This window comes from Lipotes vexillifer, unplaced genomic scaffold (genome assembly GCF_000442215.2).
Source record: "Lipotes vexillifer unplaced genomic scaffold, Lipotes_vexillifer_v1.1 scaffold559, whole genome shotgun sequence".
Lineage (NCBI taxonomy): Eukaryota > Metazoa > Chordata > Mammalia > Artiodactyla > Lipotidae > Lipotes > Lipotes vexillifer.
Genome location: NW_006781351.1, coordinates 2,432,897 through 2,450,030, shown reverse-complemented (window position 1 = coordinate 2,450,030; position 17,134 = coordinate 2,432,897). Strand labels below are relative to the sequence as shown.

Below are 17,134 nucleotides of genomic sequence, written 5' to 3'. Positions count from 1 at the left end.
CTGCTGATTTTTATGTGGCTGGTTTTGCACTTGCCTGTGGTGCAAGAGCCTTTTAACATGTTTCTGGACTTCTCGCAAGGGAAATTGAATTGGTGTCTCCAGCAGGGAAGAAGGGTCTAGGGCTTCTTATTCTGCAATCTTGCTGAAGTCACCAAACATAAATTCTTAGTAATTTTTAAAGTACACTCTATACGAGCAAATAGCACTTTACCATTTCATTTGACTTTTTAACTATAAAAATAATTGACCCATATAGAAAACTGGTTCCTTTATGGCGTTCAGCTTATTGAATCAATGTTGTTTCTTTTTAGGTATAAAGCATTTTCTTTTTCCTGTTGGCTTACATATGCTGGAAAGAAACTGTGCCAAGTGAGAAACTGCAGAAATATTCCAGTCAAAAAATTGTTTTTTTTCTTGGTCAGCTGGAATGAAACGTAAGTTTAATCTTTATTCTGGCAGGATCATTTGTCTAATAAAGATCAGGGGTTTTTTCCCTCTTTTCTTAAGTGAAGGGTATGATTTTTTTAAAATATTTTCAGTTGATTTGATTCAGTGATGTGATAAATATGCTAGGTATAATAGATAACTGATTTCAATTCAGCAGATTAAAGGTCCATTTAAAAATCTAGATAAGTGTCCAATCTATGTGTGTTGAACTGCTCAAAGAGGGAAATTGGGAAAGGGAGAATTATTAATCATTCACAGACTGTGGATAAAAGGAATACCCTCTACTTGGGGTTAGAGGGAGATAGATTCCAGATATAACAAAGAAGAAAGAAATCACCTAATAACATAGTAATCTCCATTTTTCCCCAAAAGCCAGTTATAAATTTGTTTAAACAGTCAAGTTTTTGAACAGTAATTATCTATGCGTTGTGTAAACTGTCACCTAACTTGGGGTAAGCAACTCCTACTTCATAATTTTATAGAGATTTATTAAATGAAGAAGACAGAGTACCTTCTTGACACTATCCATGCCTTCCTCCTCTTCTCTGCCTCCCACCTGAAGCCTTTGCTTTACTCAGAATCTCACGGGGCTCCTAGGCTCCATCTGTGGCTTTTATATGGTTACTATTGCTTTTCCTTGCTATTCCCATGACACTGCTCTGCTGTCCTTTCTCTGGGGTCTCCACTGATCTGCTGAGAGCCAATTTTCTTCCCACCACAAGCAGAAGAAAACTCCCCAGCCTACTATCCATCAGCCATTTCAGAAGGTCAGGTTTTCTTAGGAGATAATTTGACTCCCAATATTGTACTGTCCTATTGATACATATGAGCCAAAATTTCTGGGACTCTGAAGATGGTGTTAGAATAGTACCATCTCTCCCACTCTTAGTGTTACCACAATCAATAGAGACGGAGTCCTGAGGCATAACATGTGTTCCTCAATTCTTACATACTCCAAAGCAAATCCTCCTTCTTCTAGGACTGTGACAACCTTTATCTCTTCTTGAAAACCTGACCTTCAATTACAAAATCCCCTTCCATTGCACAGAATCATTTCTGCTTGTAAAATTCTTTAGTGGCTCCCCAATTCCTGTAAGGTAAAATACAAGTAATTTAGCATAGCACACAAGGCCCTCTGTGGTTTGGTCCCTGCCTGTCTCTGCACTTTCTCATCTGGAGTTAGCCCTACTGTCTGCCCATGCACCCAGCCACTCTCTGCGTCTGATCTACTTACCGTATGAACTGAGAAAACACGCCTCTGCTAGGGGTCATCCATCTGTCAGGAGAACAGTGTCTTCACTGCCTACTTTGGGAACTCCGAATTATCTTCCAGAACACTCCTCCACCTTCTCTATAAACCCTTTCCTCTATCATTCTTTAAAAATTGGCCACCTTTTCTTTTTTCGTTTGGTCTGAACCTCAAAGTACTGTCTTATGGTCTCTTACTGAATGTGTTTGTTTACATTTCTGTTTGCTTCTGCTAAAGGATACAAAGATTTTTATTTTCAAATTTTAAAATTTTATCCCTAGCAGCTAAAGCAGCACCAGACAGTGTAAGAGTCCAGGAAGTGTAGCTTGGCAAGTAAATGAATTTTGTGTAATAAGTGATTCCTCAAAAATGCATTAACCAGCTCAATTACTAGAATTATTCTTCTGACTTAATTAAAACTTATTCCTGGTTGTTTCAAAAAGTCAGATTCATTTTCAACTGACAGATATGTGCTATTATTTAAACAATTCAAGGGAAAAATCTACTAATTCTAAAGTCAAAGAAAAAAAATCTCAAAATAAATTGAAAATCATTAGTGTTGTTGGAATAACTTCATTGGTATACTTTTCTTCTCTTCCTTCAAGAGTGCATGAGTGTTTCTCTTCCATCCTCCCTATCCCACCCCTCTAGGTGGTCACAAAGCACCGAGCTGATCTCCAAGAGGGAGGAGATATGGGGACATATGTATATGTATAGCTGATTCACTTTGTTATAAAGCAGAAACTAACACACCATTTTAAAGCAATTATACTCCAATAAAGATGTTAAAAAAATAAAAATAAAATAAAATATAAGTAAAAACTTTTTTAAATAAATTAAAAAAAGAAAGTGCATGATTATCTTTCCTGTGAGAGTTTCTTTGATTCCCTCAAGAGTTAGTTACTTTAACCCAGAGTTCTTTTCATTTTATTTCCATTAAAAATATTTATTTACCATGTTTCTAGGTGCTTGGCCTGTAGCATTCTTTATATATTTTATTAACAAGTACCCATTACTCTACAGATGATCATACATTTTATTACTAGACTGTAAACTTAAGGACAGAAACTTCGTTTAACAATAATATGTTACATAGATTTTGACCGCTATTGTATTCCAGTCATCAGAGTATACCCCCCAAATATATTATCTCATATAAACTTAATAACAAAAATCCAGAACAGATACTGTCATCTCCATTTTACAGATCAGAATATTAATGTTTATGAAGCTTAATTAACTTGCCCAGGTCCCACAACCAGTAAGTGACAGAACTAGTGCTCAGACCCACTCTGACTCCAAAGCTGAGATTTTTACTGTGATTTTCATACTGTTTCTTACAACATATAAAATCTTGGGCTGAGTATTTATATTCTACAAATAGTTCTCACATCTTAAATTAAAAAAAACCAAAACTCTACTTCATTTTTTCAACAGCAGCCATGACATTTTTTCCCTCTACTTTGCAGCACAACCCTTCCGAGGAGTCTGTATTCACGTTCTTCCATTTTTTTCCTCTGCTCTCATGCATTCTCCAATCAGACTTTCATCATCTCTGCTCCACTGAAATTGACCATTAGAGTCACTCATGACCTGCAAAGCTAAATCTGATGTTTGTTTCTCAGTCTTCATCTTACCTGATCTGGTAGGAGCTGGCTCCCACATTTTTTAAGCTTTTCTCCTCCCTTGCTGGGCATTCCTTCTCCATATTCTTTTCTTCTCCCAGACTGATCATAGTCTTAACCCTAAAGCCTCTTCTGTTGTATCTATCTTTACTCCTTAGTTTTCTCTTATAGTCACATAGCTTTAAATGCCATCTATATGCCAACAACTCCCAAATTTATTTCGCCAACACAGGCGGCAGTCACAAACTTCACACATACTCACTCAACATGTCTTAAACTAAACTCTTGATCTTACACTCCAAACTTGTTCCACCCATAGATGGCCACTCTGGATGATCATTTCCAGTATCAGTTGTTCAGGTCAGATCCTTAGCGTGAATTTCCTTCTCTCAGAACACGATGTCCAGGAATCCTCCTGTCTCTCTCCTCAAAATATTTCCAGAACATTACTTCTCATCACTTTCACTGGTCTAGGCCACCGTCATATCTACCCTGTATTCCTACGGTAGCCTTGAAATAGTCACCCTACTTCTCTTGCACCTTTAGAATCCTTCTCACACAGCAGTTAAAGTAACCTCTTTTAAAATGTAAGTCAGGCCACATCATTCTTCTGTTTTATAATCCTACAATGGCTCCCTTTTTCACTCAGATAAAAGTCAAAGTCCTTACAATGGTCTGTTATTTTATATTAGTGTTAATAAGGGAGTTCTATACAATGTGGCTTTTTAAATCTTCCATTTTCACTATCAAAAACTTATTCTGATTTTAGAAAAGCTGTCTCATGTAGAAGAAAAGAATGTTTAAGAAAAATTTTAGTGTTTACTCATTTTTAAACAGCAGAGTAAGGCAAACATATGGTTAAAACTTGAGGTCTGTGCCAACAACTTGGATATAAAGAAGCAATCTGACTTCACTTATTGAATTGTCTCTTAAAGTATTTTTCTTCCTTTTTTTGTGTAAAAGTTCATTCCTTTGATTTTTCAACAGCCATGTAGAAGTTAATAAAAAAAGATTTCTCAGTGACTTTGAGATTATTCTGGCTTCAAAAATCCATATCTATTCAAGAAATGAATAAATAACTATTTGTAAAGCATATATTCTTACCCTAGAAGAATTTATTAATAAAAATGACAGAATGGAGATTGGAAGTATCGAATTTTTTGTCATTCTTGATATGAAAAGTTCACTAATAAATGAAGTTATACATGAAGAAGCCAGACTCAATGGGAAAAAGAACTTTCCAGATTATGTGAGAAATAAAGTGAAATTATAGCTTCCATCCTACCACAGCAATATGAGAACTGAATAGAAAGTCAATTACAGGTAAAAGAGAATATTCAAGAAATTACTGTGCATTCCACAGAATCAGCATTTTATGTTGTTTCAGAGCTTCTTTTAAGCTGAGAAATATGTTCACATTACATTGAATGAATATTATGACCATGAAGGAATATGAAAGAAAAGAGACTTTTAGTTTTAGATGTCTAAATGTGTAATAATTTAATTTTCAATAGTCTGAATTTCGCTAATCTTGAAAAATAATTTTTTTTACTCTAGTCATTATTTCCCTTCCTTACTTTTAACTAGAATTATATTTTATCTGTCTACAATGGCTAATATAAATTTTTACCTTGTTGATAGAATACTGAATATAAGGCTGATATACAACCTGCCATTTGCCACATACTGTGTTATGTAATATTCGTTCCATTTATGCATAAGAAAAACAAGGCTTAGAAAGGTTAATCATCACTCAAAGAAGAATATCTGTTCAGTCATGGGGCCAATATTTGAATACACATATATGCAAATCCAAACCTCTGATTCATCTTCTCCACTCATAGCTTACATATTGACATCTCTGAGTTATTATTAACTCAATGACATCATGCCCTAAACCGCACATATATCCCCTACCCCATGCTCCTCCTCTGTGTTTTCTATCTGTTAAAGGTAGTCCACTACAACATAATCTGGAAGCCTGGAATTCATCTTAATTCTTCATTGTCCTATTCCACTAATATGCTGTTAGTCAAATATTAGTTATCCATTCAAACTCTAAAATAGCCCTTCTGTCTTTCCTTTTGTTAGACGTCTTACTACCACCTGGGTCTGGACCTCTCCATCTCAGAGAACAGCATGTTGAGGGGAGAGATGTGTACTTCCTCAAAATCAGTTATGATCACTGGGCCGAATTAACTCCTCATTCCTAAGGCTGAATGCTGCCTAGCCACACACAGAAGGAGGTCACCAAAGTCTTATTTTATACCCTGAGTAAGGACTGCTCCCCATATCCAGATTAGACAGCCAACTTCTTGTGTGAGAAGACACTCGATACTACATGAGGCCTCACCTGGGCCAACCTCAGTAAGCACTTTCCAATTGGATAATAGACTTTGGTCACAATCAGTCCTCTAATAATCACCCACTGCTAAAACAAGTTGACTTCAAAGTTCAACTGGGAATTACAAGGCCAGTGGATTCTGTTCATACTCCTCACACCTAACGGCATCAGATATCATCCAATACAAATTGCCCATTTGCTCTTCCAGTCACTTTCCTTTTACTTCTTCCCATTCCTTGGTGAATCAGTTCCCATTCATCTTCCCCTACATGCTAACGTCTGTTCCAATTTTCCCATTTCTTCATAGCATTCTCATCTATTAAACATATTCCCCCCATCTCAACTTTTTGAAAAATGTCTTCTTGTCTCATAAATAGATCTCTCCTAAGCCTCATACTTCTCTTGAGGCTCTTGTATCCTTCTTCCTGTCCATGATTAAGGACCTCAGATCACACTCTCAACTTTCTGTCAAAAGCCCTTTCTTCTTAGATACTTCTACCACCCAGGTGTACCCCCCCAATCTTACAGTATCATTTATAACCTTCTAGGCAGTCTCATATATATTGGTGGATTCAATGCCCAAATTCAAGTTTTTTTCCACTATTAACAATATTGTGTTTATCCTTAGCCACTTTTTTTGTCCATATCTACAATCCATCCAGGGTCTGAGTTTGATTCACCTTGACATATCCAGGAATTGTATTGTCTATTAACATCTCAGCAATCAGCCCCCAAATTCCTGGAATCTCATTATCACCCAGAATAGTCCACATTTAAAATTATAAACAACTCTCTATGCTTTTAGCTCTCTCATTTAAACATTTCCTTTTGCCATTAGGAAAAATCTCAGATCACTTTGCCTAGCATACAGAGTTCTTAAACATCCTGGCAACCGCCTGTCTTTATAATTGCATCCTCCATAACTTTCCAGATCACCGTGACTACATTCTGTGTTCTAGCCACAATGAGCTGCTCACCACTCCTCATCTACATGCATATATGCCCTTGTCTATGCACTTTTCTTTTCTTGGAATATTCTTTTCCAAATCTCCATCTGATTGTAACCAACTTACTCTTTAAGACCCATTATGAGTTATTTCCTGCCCTCCCCCCATTCCCTAAGACAATGTTAATCATTCTTTTATTATGCTCAAGTTATTGTAATTTTGAAAAATAAACTTATATATCAAAATTATAGCAATCCCCATAGAGTAATCAATCTCATTACTTTATGTTCTTCTGCTATATTTCTACTTTTACAAGATACAACACAAAATTTAAGAGGATGCCTCGATTCAAATAGTTAAAATATTTTTGTCACATAACATATTACAAGGAAATATTTATGAAAACATGGTTGCAAATGGGTAGATAACGTACTTCTTTCTTTTATTTTAAGAATCAATTTTCCTCTTGAAATAAAGTCACTTCCAAGGGAATCCATGCTCACTATAAAACTGTTTGGGATTACCTGTGCAACGAACAATGCAGATTTATTGGCCTGGACTTGTCTTCCACTGTTTCCAAAACAGTAAGTATATCACTTGTGATATTTAATAAAACTTCCATCTCAATAAAAACCTCCTTGGAACTGGATAGTGAGCCGTATTTGGCATAATGAGAAAATCAAGGAGACATTTTATTCTAAAATTGAGGTAGCTCAATATGAATCATGACTATTGAAAGTGGGACTGTAAAGCAGAATGTAGAAGTGGCTTTAGAAACAGGCCTCATGCTCAGCTTGTCAACTGGGTCATGAAAAGGTATTGGCATGACCAATCTCAATTTCTTTTCCTTATGTGACCAGCCAGTTTCTCTGGAATTACTAATTCAAAATGATTTAGATCAGTACTGTCATTTAGAAACAATATAAGTCATGAAATTCTGGCTGAAGTAAAATTATTCACTGTAATTAGTTTACTGACCTTTTATTGCCAAGAAGAAATATATGTCAACTTTAAAAGGATATTTTTCAGAAAAGTAAGCCAAATAGGAGTTCTGATATTCTATTAGAACTAATTGCCATTGAAAAATTAACTATTGATTTAACCATAAGGATTTGGAATTATTAATGCTTAGAATATTTGATAAAGTCAATTACATGATTTTTCAGTGTTATTAAGGAAAAAATATTTTAAATAAAACAGCTTAGTTACTTTTCCATGGCAAGACTTACTTTAGAATCAAATTGTAAAATACATGACTTTCAAGAAATAGAACCTATATTGTTATTTTAATATTATAAAGGATGTTTCTGCCTCTGCTCTTTTAGAAAGATTTGGTAATATAAAAATGTTAGGAAAATTCATCAGCTTTTAGTTCCCACATTTAGTCAATATAAATAAATTATAATCAAAGCAACTGTGATACATTTTTAAAATCATTTTTATTAGGTTAATTATGACATGCTGTGTGTGTGTTGCTTTTGTTAGTTTTCATGTTATAGACAATTTCCACATGTATGAGGACAGGGAATGTATTTTCTTTGTAATTTCTATCATCTAACATGGTACCTCTTATAAATAGGCAGTCAGTACAGGTTTGTTTATTAAATTGAATTGGAAAAATATCAATCTCTGTAGGAGATTTAGAATGAAATAAAATTTCAAAAGTCTATAAGAAACAGTTCAGCCCTAAAAGGAATACCAACTGCTGTTAGCAGATATTTCAAAAATCTGATTTGTGGGCTAAGAACTTTCATTACTTTCTCACTAGGAGCAGCTATGCAGGTGCCCTTCCATCTCATGAGTGAGTTTCTTTAGAGTTTCAACTGCAGTATTTGTAAGATCTAGCATGTTTGTAGAATATATTTCCAGTTATTCACTGAAAAAGAATTTAATCCATTTTATGCCTGCTCATCATCTAACATACTACTTTTCACATAACAGTAATCAAAAAATGTTAAACATATAAAAAGTTTAGAATATTTTTATCTTTCAAGCTACTCTTCAAAGCTTTTTCCTACATGGTTGTGTTAGTAAAACACTGCCTCCATGTTGTTTTGTCATCTGTCACTTAACCTCTGGTAAACATTTTATATGTGAGTGATCATGGACAATGGGCATCTTTAAGAAATACCATCTGGGACTGATACTAAATGGTTTTCCTAAGAGAAAGTGGCAAAATTGTGGATGATGAGACATCACAGAAACACAGCTTACTTCAAAGAAAGCTTCAATAAGGATTTGTAAATGTATTTCCAAAAGACTATTTCTTATGAAAATCAGAAAATCTGCCTCTCTCCTGGGCTACCCAACTGAAAGAAATCCAGATCTTTTTAAGACATCAGAAATCCATCATGTGGGCCGTGTGGGGAGATGTAATAACTCCCACTGTGCTCATTGCTTTGAGTTACAGAGATTCTAACCCAATTTATTTGATGGAGATATTTCCAGATCACAGCAAATAAGTCACTTAATTTCATTTTCTTTCACGGAGTGACCCCTGCCCATAAACATTTGGTGTTGAATTTATCATTTATTACAACTTGAATTTCTCATACCCAGCCATGTGGAGCTGTAATGAGCATTTATGTCTCTATTTTTTCCAAGATACACACAACCTGAAAATATGCAAAATTAAAGGTTTCTTATCTCTTTGTTGTTTTGAGAAGTGGGTTTCAGAAGAACCAATGAAGATTAAACTCAGATGTTTAGGTTATAACTGCATCGAGAGTGTGTAGAAATAAAAATAAACTTCAACATTTTCAAGCACACAAATTCACCTTCAACCCTATTAAAAAATACGTTTCAAAAACAAAGGTAATGGGCTTCCCTGGTGGCGCAGTGGTTGAGAGTCTGCCTGCCGATGCAGGGGAGACAGGTTCGTGCCCCGGTCCGGGAAGATCCCACATGCCGCAGGGCGGCTGGGCCCGTGAGCCATGGCCGCTGAGCCTGCGCGTCCGGAGCCTGTGCTCCGCAATGTCAGAGGCCACAACAGTGAGAGGCCCACGTACCACAAAAAAAAAAAAGTAAAATTTTGCCCACTAAAGTTTTATAATCGTCTCCTTTGCAGACAGGACTTATACCATATCTATATTCACAGTGCCTCCACACTGCAGTAAGAAAGTGTTATTCTCACGTCAATAATTTCTGTGACCTACCTTCCCTACTTAAATTCAAAACAAATAGTATGGTGGTTACTTAGCATTTCTAAATTGTGGTAAACTCCTTCAGTGCAGAGATTCTCAACCTTTATTGAACAATAGAATCTCCTGGGGAGATTTAAAAATAAACCCATGTTTTCCCAAAGATTCTAATTTAACTGGTCTGTGGAGGGGCCCAGGCATCGGTATTTTCAGAGCTCCTGAGATGCGTTAAAGCCCAGGAAAATCAGAATCTTTTGCGGAGTTTCAAAAGAGGCCTAAATAAATCTTAATCTTAATAAAATTTTATTCCTTAGACTGTTGTCTGAGTAGCCAACCCTGATCCCACTATAAATGATCATTTCAGGTATATCCTTAAAATCAAATAATAGAAGCAAGTTGTGGATGAAAATTCCTTATCATTCTTCCATCCTGTACAAGAAAGACCCTCAGAGCTCAACTAATTCAAATATCTCATTTATATGTGAAGATCTTTATGATGAAGGAAGGTTAAAGGGGCTGGCTAGAGGTCATTGGGCTACTTAGGAATAGAACAAGAACCAGAATGAAGGGCTGACTTCTCTCCTCTCCACATGTGTTACTACATCAAGCTACCTCCCTTCCTGCCCTTATGTGCCATGCTCTGCTCCATGAATGCACTGTGAAAACCTCACTGCCTGTCTCAGCCTTGCCTGGGCTCTGCTCTTGGGCATGAAACCTGTTAGACCTATGAGAGTCAGAGTCCCAAAGAGTTTTACAGTATGAGATCTTCTGGAAGTGCTGGTTCCAGAATGCCAAGCCATGGATGTATAGAATCCTATAGCTAAAAATGACAATAATTAATGTATTCAAACCACTTTTTTATTGTCTGAGGAAACAGGGACCCAGAGAGGGTAAACCAGCCCATCTGTTCTCCTGGTGCCACAGATTTTGGTTTGGGTTTTCTAGGCATAGGAATTGGTACAATATTGAAATTAAAAGGATCCTTAAGAATAGAAATGCTATATTTATCAGCGTGGTCCTTTTCTAATGACATCTTATTCAAAATCTCCACGTATAAGATCAACGAACAGTCTATATACATGTTAGATGGGGGGGAGCAGGGTGGCATTTGATATTCTGCAGTCAAATCTATTTGCCATCTCCTCAAGACCTTTCTAAAGTCTACTCCCCCAACCACGAAGCCATATGAAAACAAATATAAAACTCTTGAAAACCACTGATTTTGTGCAAGAAGCTCAAAGAACTTAAGGTAATTAAGGCTAGTTAATGAAGACAGGGTACAGTTGTCCTGATATAACGTCTGGTGTGCTTTCCGCTACCTGAAACTGTTTCTGGCATGTTTTGCTTTTGCCATGTTTTTGTTTGTTTGCTTAATTTTAACTGACTTAATAAACCTTTTCACAGCATTGTAAGCACAGGAAGCTCAGCTCAGTGCTCTGTGATGACCTAGATGGGTGGGATGGGGGACAGGGTGGTGGGAGGGAGGTCCAAGAGAGAGGGGATATAGGTATACATATAGCTGATTCACTTCATTGTACAGTAGAAATTAAGACAACATTGTAAAGCAATTATACTCCAATAAAAAAAAAAAACTACTGGTGAACCCCACCAACTTGGGTATTAATAGTTTCCATTTTCATCCTCTTTGCTGTTGAGACCATCATCACTCTTAGATGCATCCTTTTAACATCTTAATTCCACTAATCATCTTCATTATCCTCGTGTTTTCTATTCACAGAAGTCTATGGAAATTTAGTCCCCATCATGCTTACAATATTGAAAAAGATGTTTAGATATAGTCCCTTATCAGAATATAAATTAGCTAATATCCAACACACAAAGAACCCAAAGAATGGTGCCAAACATCCTTTCCCCCAAATTGCCTTAAAGTATGTATTATATCAACCTCAGTTGGACAGCTAGAAGTTCATTCTCTCTATGCCCTATTGCTTGATACATCCTTTCATACACATACTTGAATCAAGAGTTCTGACTTCACTCTTCCCTGTATGCCTCAGGGTTAAAGCCAGGGTTACTGTTGATCCAGACTCCATCAAAGGAGAAAAATGAGTCCCTTCACTTTTGTAGGGATCAGCTTAGGTCATTCAGATTTTCAGAGTGAAATATGGCCAAGACGTATAAATATAGTAAGGCCATAAATATAACTCATTACACAACTTAAATGTGAAGAAAAATGCACTTAATATATCACACTTTTCATCAGGAGCTCCTACCCTGTAACTAATGAGAAGAAAAAAACTTTCCATCAATTATAAAAAAGTAGTCAATTCAATAATTTAAATAGTCCTTTTAGAATTATGCAGTCTCCCTCCTTCGGATAAAATGCTCAGTCACTCAGATAGCTTCCCGACACCTTCTCTTTCTAAGAGGATATCTGGATACAAAGGATCAGAAAAGAAACATTATTTGAACTAGTTACTTATGATATCCAAATCAAAGGCATTTTTAAGCTGGTGGTTATTTATTATATCTTGTGTAGCTTGTGATTGGTGCTCTCCCAGCTTCACCAGGGCTTACTGACACTCCCTGGGTGACTTGGGCTCTCGCAGGCACCATAGACCCATATGGGACATCCAGCTGACCTCAACTCAGATGGTTCAATCAGATGCCCTTATTACAGAGGCCCTTTGTCCCCACCATGTGACCCCTTTTATGAAAACACCCTCACACAGATATCTTTAGCTGTGCCTAGACTCCATCTCTTCTGTACAGAAACCAAAGAAGACCCAATAAAGCTAAACACAGGGGTTCCTTTTGCCTGTATGTCACATGGCCCGAAGTTTAAGGTCACTCCAACAGGTTGGTACAAGAGCAGTTAAATAGGTGACTTTCTTCCAGGATCTGAAACTTGAGGTACAGAATGGAGTCCCCTCTGCCCTCATCATTAGGCTATGCTCACTTACCTAACACTCCTCCCCATGGGTCTTCCTATAGGCAGAAGAGGGGGAAATTGGGATACCTCTATCTACTATACTCACTCTGTCCCTCTTTCTCTGTCTTCTGCTTCCCACAATCTCAAATTGCCAGAAAGTCGTGGCTTTTTCTTTTGCCACATTCCCCTTCCAATACACCACATCCTCCCTCCTCACTCCTGTTGATTCTACTGTGGATAGGAATATTTTCTGTAAATACTGTGGGACATTAACATCTGAGCCCTCCAAACTTAGTGTTAGACCTTCTTTTCGCATTCTGGCTGAAACTAGGCCAAAACTTTTCCCAAGAGGATGGATGCTTCAGACCATTTAGGGCAAGGTTATATACTCTGAAAAGTAAAAGAGAAAATCACAGTCATAATTTTCTAATCTTTACCTTATTGAGTTAACTTTTAGCTTGCTAATACTGGTCCCTGCTATTGTTATACCAAAAAGCAAAACAAAACAAAAATAACTTTCTCCAGATGAGGAGGGAATAGAACAAAGGGAAAAAAAATGACTCAAAATTCATTCTGCTAAAAGAATATTCTTGGGTTGTATAAAGATATCTGCCGAGTAATGTTTAAAATTATAAATGTTTAAAATATATCCCTTGGGTAGATACTTTTTAACAATATCTTTAGATATGAAAAATAAAGAAGCCAAGCCTCAGGAAGCCTCAGGATTTAAAAACTTCATTTGTTGGATTTTTTTCCTTCATATTTTGCATATTTGTCCATTAAATGGCAAGGTAGAATTCTAATGTTATTTTCAAAGAGGCTTACTTTACTTTAAAGTTCTTTATAAACTTAATTTTATTGACTTTAAGTTCTACAGTTTTAATTTGGTATGTTTATCAGACTGTTCTTACTGATCATGGAACATTTTACCAATAATCTTATTCATATATACAAGCCAGGTGTAGCTTGTTTTGTAATTCCTATAAGCCTCTGTGGATCTGGATGTTACTGAAGCTGTTAGAAGTATCCATGAATTCTTCCTGTCTAAAGTCTTTCCTGTATTCACTCTCATTTACTATGGTAATTTACAGCATAGTTTTAAATATTCAAAATATGAATAATCTTTCTATTTATGCTTAAAGAATCATTTCCTCTATGAAGTCCCACAACTATTTTGATTCTATAAGTTTAGAGCTCATATCTTTAAAGATGCCCAAGGAATTTAGTCACCCTGGAGCAAAAAAAATGTGCTTAAGAAAAAAAAAATGTCATGAAGAACCTAGGAGTAAGACAGGAATAAAGACACAGACCTACTAGAGAATGGACTTGAGGGTATGGGGAGGGGGAAGGATAAGCTGTGACAAAGCGAGAGAGAGGCATGGACATATATACACTACCAAACGTAAGGTAGATAGCTAGTGGGAAGCAGCCGCATAGCACAGGGAGATCAGCTGGGTGCTTTGTGACCGCCTGGAGGGGTGGGATAGGGAGGGTAGGAGGGAGGGAGATGCAAGAGGGAAGAGATATGGGAACATATGTATATGTATAACTGATTCACTTTGTTATAAAGCAGAAACTAACACACCATTGTAAAGCAATTATACTCCAATAAAGATGTAAAAAAAAAAAAAAAGTTAACATCTTTATTGATTTAAGGGAGTCATAACTCCAAGATTATAAATTTGAGATTCTTAGTCCCATCTTGTAGTCAACATTGTTGGAAATTAAGAGTAAATGCTACCTGTTAGAAACCATTGTGGAAACAATTTTCTTAGGTGGAAAATAAATGTAGGTGTCTATGGACATAGCCATGCATACAGTATATTAGAAATGAACCACTAATCAGTACCTAGGCTTGAGGAATATTGTATTTATCTTCTAGCTACTGAATGAAGCTACTGTAATAGCTGATTATGTTTATACTCCAAAAGAACTTTATAGATAATAATAGCTTCCCTTTTGAAGTGACTTCTGCCTGTCCATATGTGTTGTCTTTTGCAGCAAATCAATTCTCAGGTCTATGTTATTCAGCACAACATTACAGAGTGAGCCTCCCAAAGAACTGATAGCTCCAGGAGTGTGGGATATAAGTCAGCCATCCCCAGTGACCCTGCAGGTAAGTGTCAGGCTATGAGATTAAAGTACACACAGCAAGTATTGGTTGATAAGTAGCTTGTTGTCGATTACAGAAACAATTTTCTTCCAGGATCACACATTTTTTTTTTTTTTTTTTTTTTTCTTGCGTTATGCGGGCCTCTCACTGTCGTGTCCTCTCCCATTTGCGGAGCACAGGCTCCGGACGCGCAGGCCCAGCGGCCATGGCTCACGGGCCCAGCCGCTCCGCGGCATGTGGGATCCTCCCAAAACGGGGCACGAACCCGCGTCTCCTACATCGGCAGGCGGACTCTCAAGCACTGCGCCACCAGGGAAGCCCAGGATCACACATTTTAATAGTCTTCTCTTTCTCCAGCCTTCTGGGATTTGTAAAATCTCTATTGCTTTTATTTTGCATTCAGTATTCTCAAAGCACTTTTCTCTCAGCTTACATAATAGCAATTTCAAGCCATTCTCTATCAAACACAATCATGAAGGAGAGGGATGGAGTGTTGCCACGAATCTACTCATTATATGTATTCATTTTTCTTTCCTTTGTCTAAAAACAGTCATTAGTATATATTATTAACTTGGTACCTTATTCACACCTGCCTCTTCCTTGTGTCATGTTTCCTTAAAATTTCTTTTGTTGTGTGTTTCCTAAATGACTAGCAATTAGCTGGATAGTGGGGGAGAAACTGCAAACAAAAATCCTTTCTTTTTCCTTAAAGGGTCTCTACTTTCTGCTATTTGTAATCATGAATGAAAGGAGGTTAATGATTCCAGGCTTTGGTCCTTTCTACTCAGAGGATTTTTTTCTCACTTCCCTCATTTTTTCATGATTATCAGTGATCAGATTCATCAGATACCTGAAGCATGGACGCTCCCATACATGGCAATGCAGGGAATATGGACTTTCCATCTCCATCGGGAAAACTGGGCAGCATTCTGTAGAACAGGATTTTTCAACCTCAGTACTATTGACATTTTGGACAGCATAAGTCTTTGTTGTGGGGACTGTCCTGTGCATTGTAGGATATTTGGCAGCATCTTTGACTTTTACCCACTAGGTGCCAGTAGCACTTCCCCAGTTCTGACAGTCAAAAATGCCTCGAAATATTGTTAGATGATCTCTAGGGGTAAATTTGCCTTCAGTGAGGATCACTACACTAGAGGGAACTAGTGAAGTCTGGAGGTTTGTAAAATTGCCAGGTTTGGGTTGAGGGGTGTGAGGGACAAAGTTTAGCAAAATGGACAGCAAGATGTTAAAAACGGTAAAGAAAAATAACACTAATAAAAATGTGGCTTTCACTCTGAAGGATGGAGGATGTCCCCCCCACCGCGCCCCGCCCAGACAGTAGCCAAAGATCCACTTCGAATCCATGGACATGATGATAAAAAAGAGTGGTTGGGGCTTCCCTGGTGGCACAGTGGTTGGGAGTCCGCCTGCCGATGCAGGGGACGTGGGTTCGTGCCCCGGTCCGGGAAGATCCCACATGCCACGAAGCGGCTGGGCCTGCGGGCCATGGCCGCTGAGCCTGCGCGTCCGGAGCCTGTGCTCCGCAACGGGAGAGGCCACAACAGTGAGAGGCCCGCGTACTGCAAAAACAAAAAAAACAAAAAAACAAAAAACAACAAAACAAAAAAGAGTGGTTGTTCAGGGTGGATCTCGGCACAACATCCTAACACTCAGCATTGATGGCTTACTGATTAGCAGATGTTTCCTCGTAACAGGACAGCTACTTTCTTTGAGAGGATGAGTGCATTTCTTATCAGACTATTTCTTGCCAGATCGAAACCACCTGAGCTTAACCAAAATCTTCCAAGTCTGACCATTGCCAGAGCTTTGTGGATATAAATTTATGAGTATCTGGGCCTTTAGCAGCAGCGGTGGGGTGGAGGATGTAAGGGGGACTATCAGATGAGACTCGCCTTGATTCTTCTCAGATGAAGGGAACAGCTGTTTTAGGAACACAGATCTTGGAAGTGGAATCTGAAGTGAAGTTTCAAGCATTCGACAGCAGCATAGATTTCAAAGCGGAGACCTGGAGCCATGACACAATTTATCTTACAAAAAAAGGAGAAAGGGCATGGAAATAATTCAACAGTATGCAAAAACGTTAAATTATCTGCTTTTACAAAATAATTTCAAATGGTATAGACATAGAGGGAAACGTCTCAGATGTTTTTAATTGATGATGAAATATACAAAATAAAATAGGAGTTACTAAGGTATTAAAGTTAAAAACCTTAATAACCAGCACCACTCTAATTACACACACCTAAATTTAGAGCAGAATTTTCAACCTGAAGATTATGAGATGGTAAGGAAATTAGAAGCAAGTTCTGCCACCAGTGTTGTTAAGGAGTCAGGGTGGGTCGGTCTCAAGGGAAA

At 37.4% G+C, this 17,134-nt stretch overlaps 1 protein-coding gene across 3 annotated transcripts in view; it reads left to right on the top strand.

Annotated features, from left to right (window-relative positions):
- The window catches only part of PIK3C2G (phosphatidylinositol-4-phosphate 3-kinase catalytic subunit type 2 gamma), a 324,948-nt gene that overhangs the window by 68,796 nt on the left and 239,018 nt on the right, over positions 1 to 17,134 (top strand). For 2 of the 3 annotated variants that reach the window (XM_007454609.1, XM_007454607.1), the window contains exons 11-13: positions 312 to 434; positions 7,065 to 7,196; positions 14,647 to 14,761. In XM_007454609.1, coding sequence (XP_007454671.1) covers positions 312 to 434; positions 7,065 to 7,196; positions 14,647 to 14,761 — 370 coding nt within the window. The remainder of the gene's footprint in view (positions 1 to 311; positions 435 to 7,064; positions 7,197 to 14,646; positions 14,762 to 17,134) is intronic. The other variant, XM_007454608.1, reaches the window with a different exon arrangement.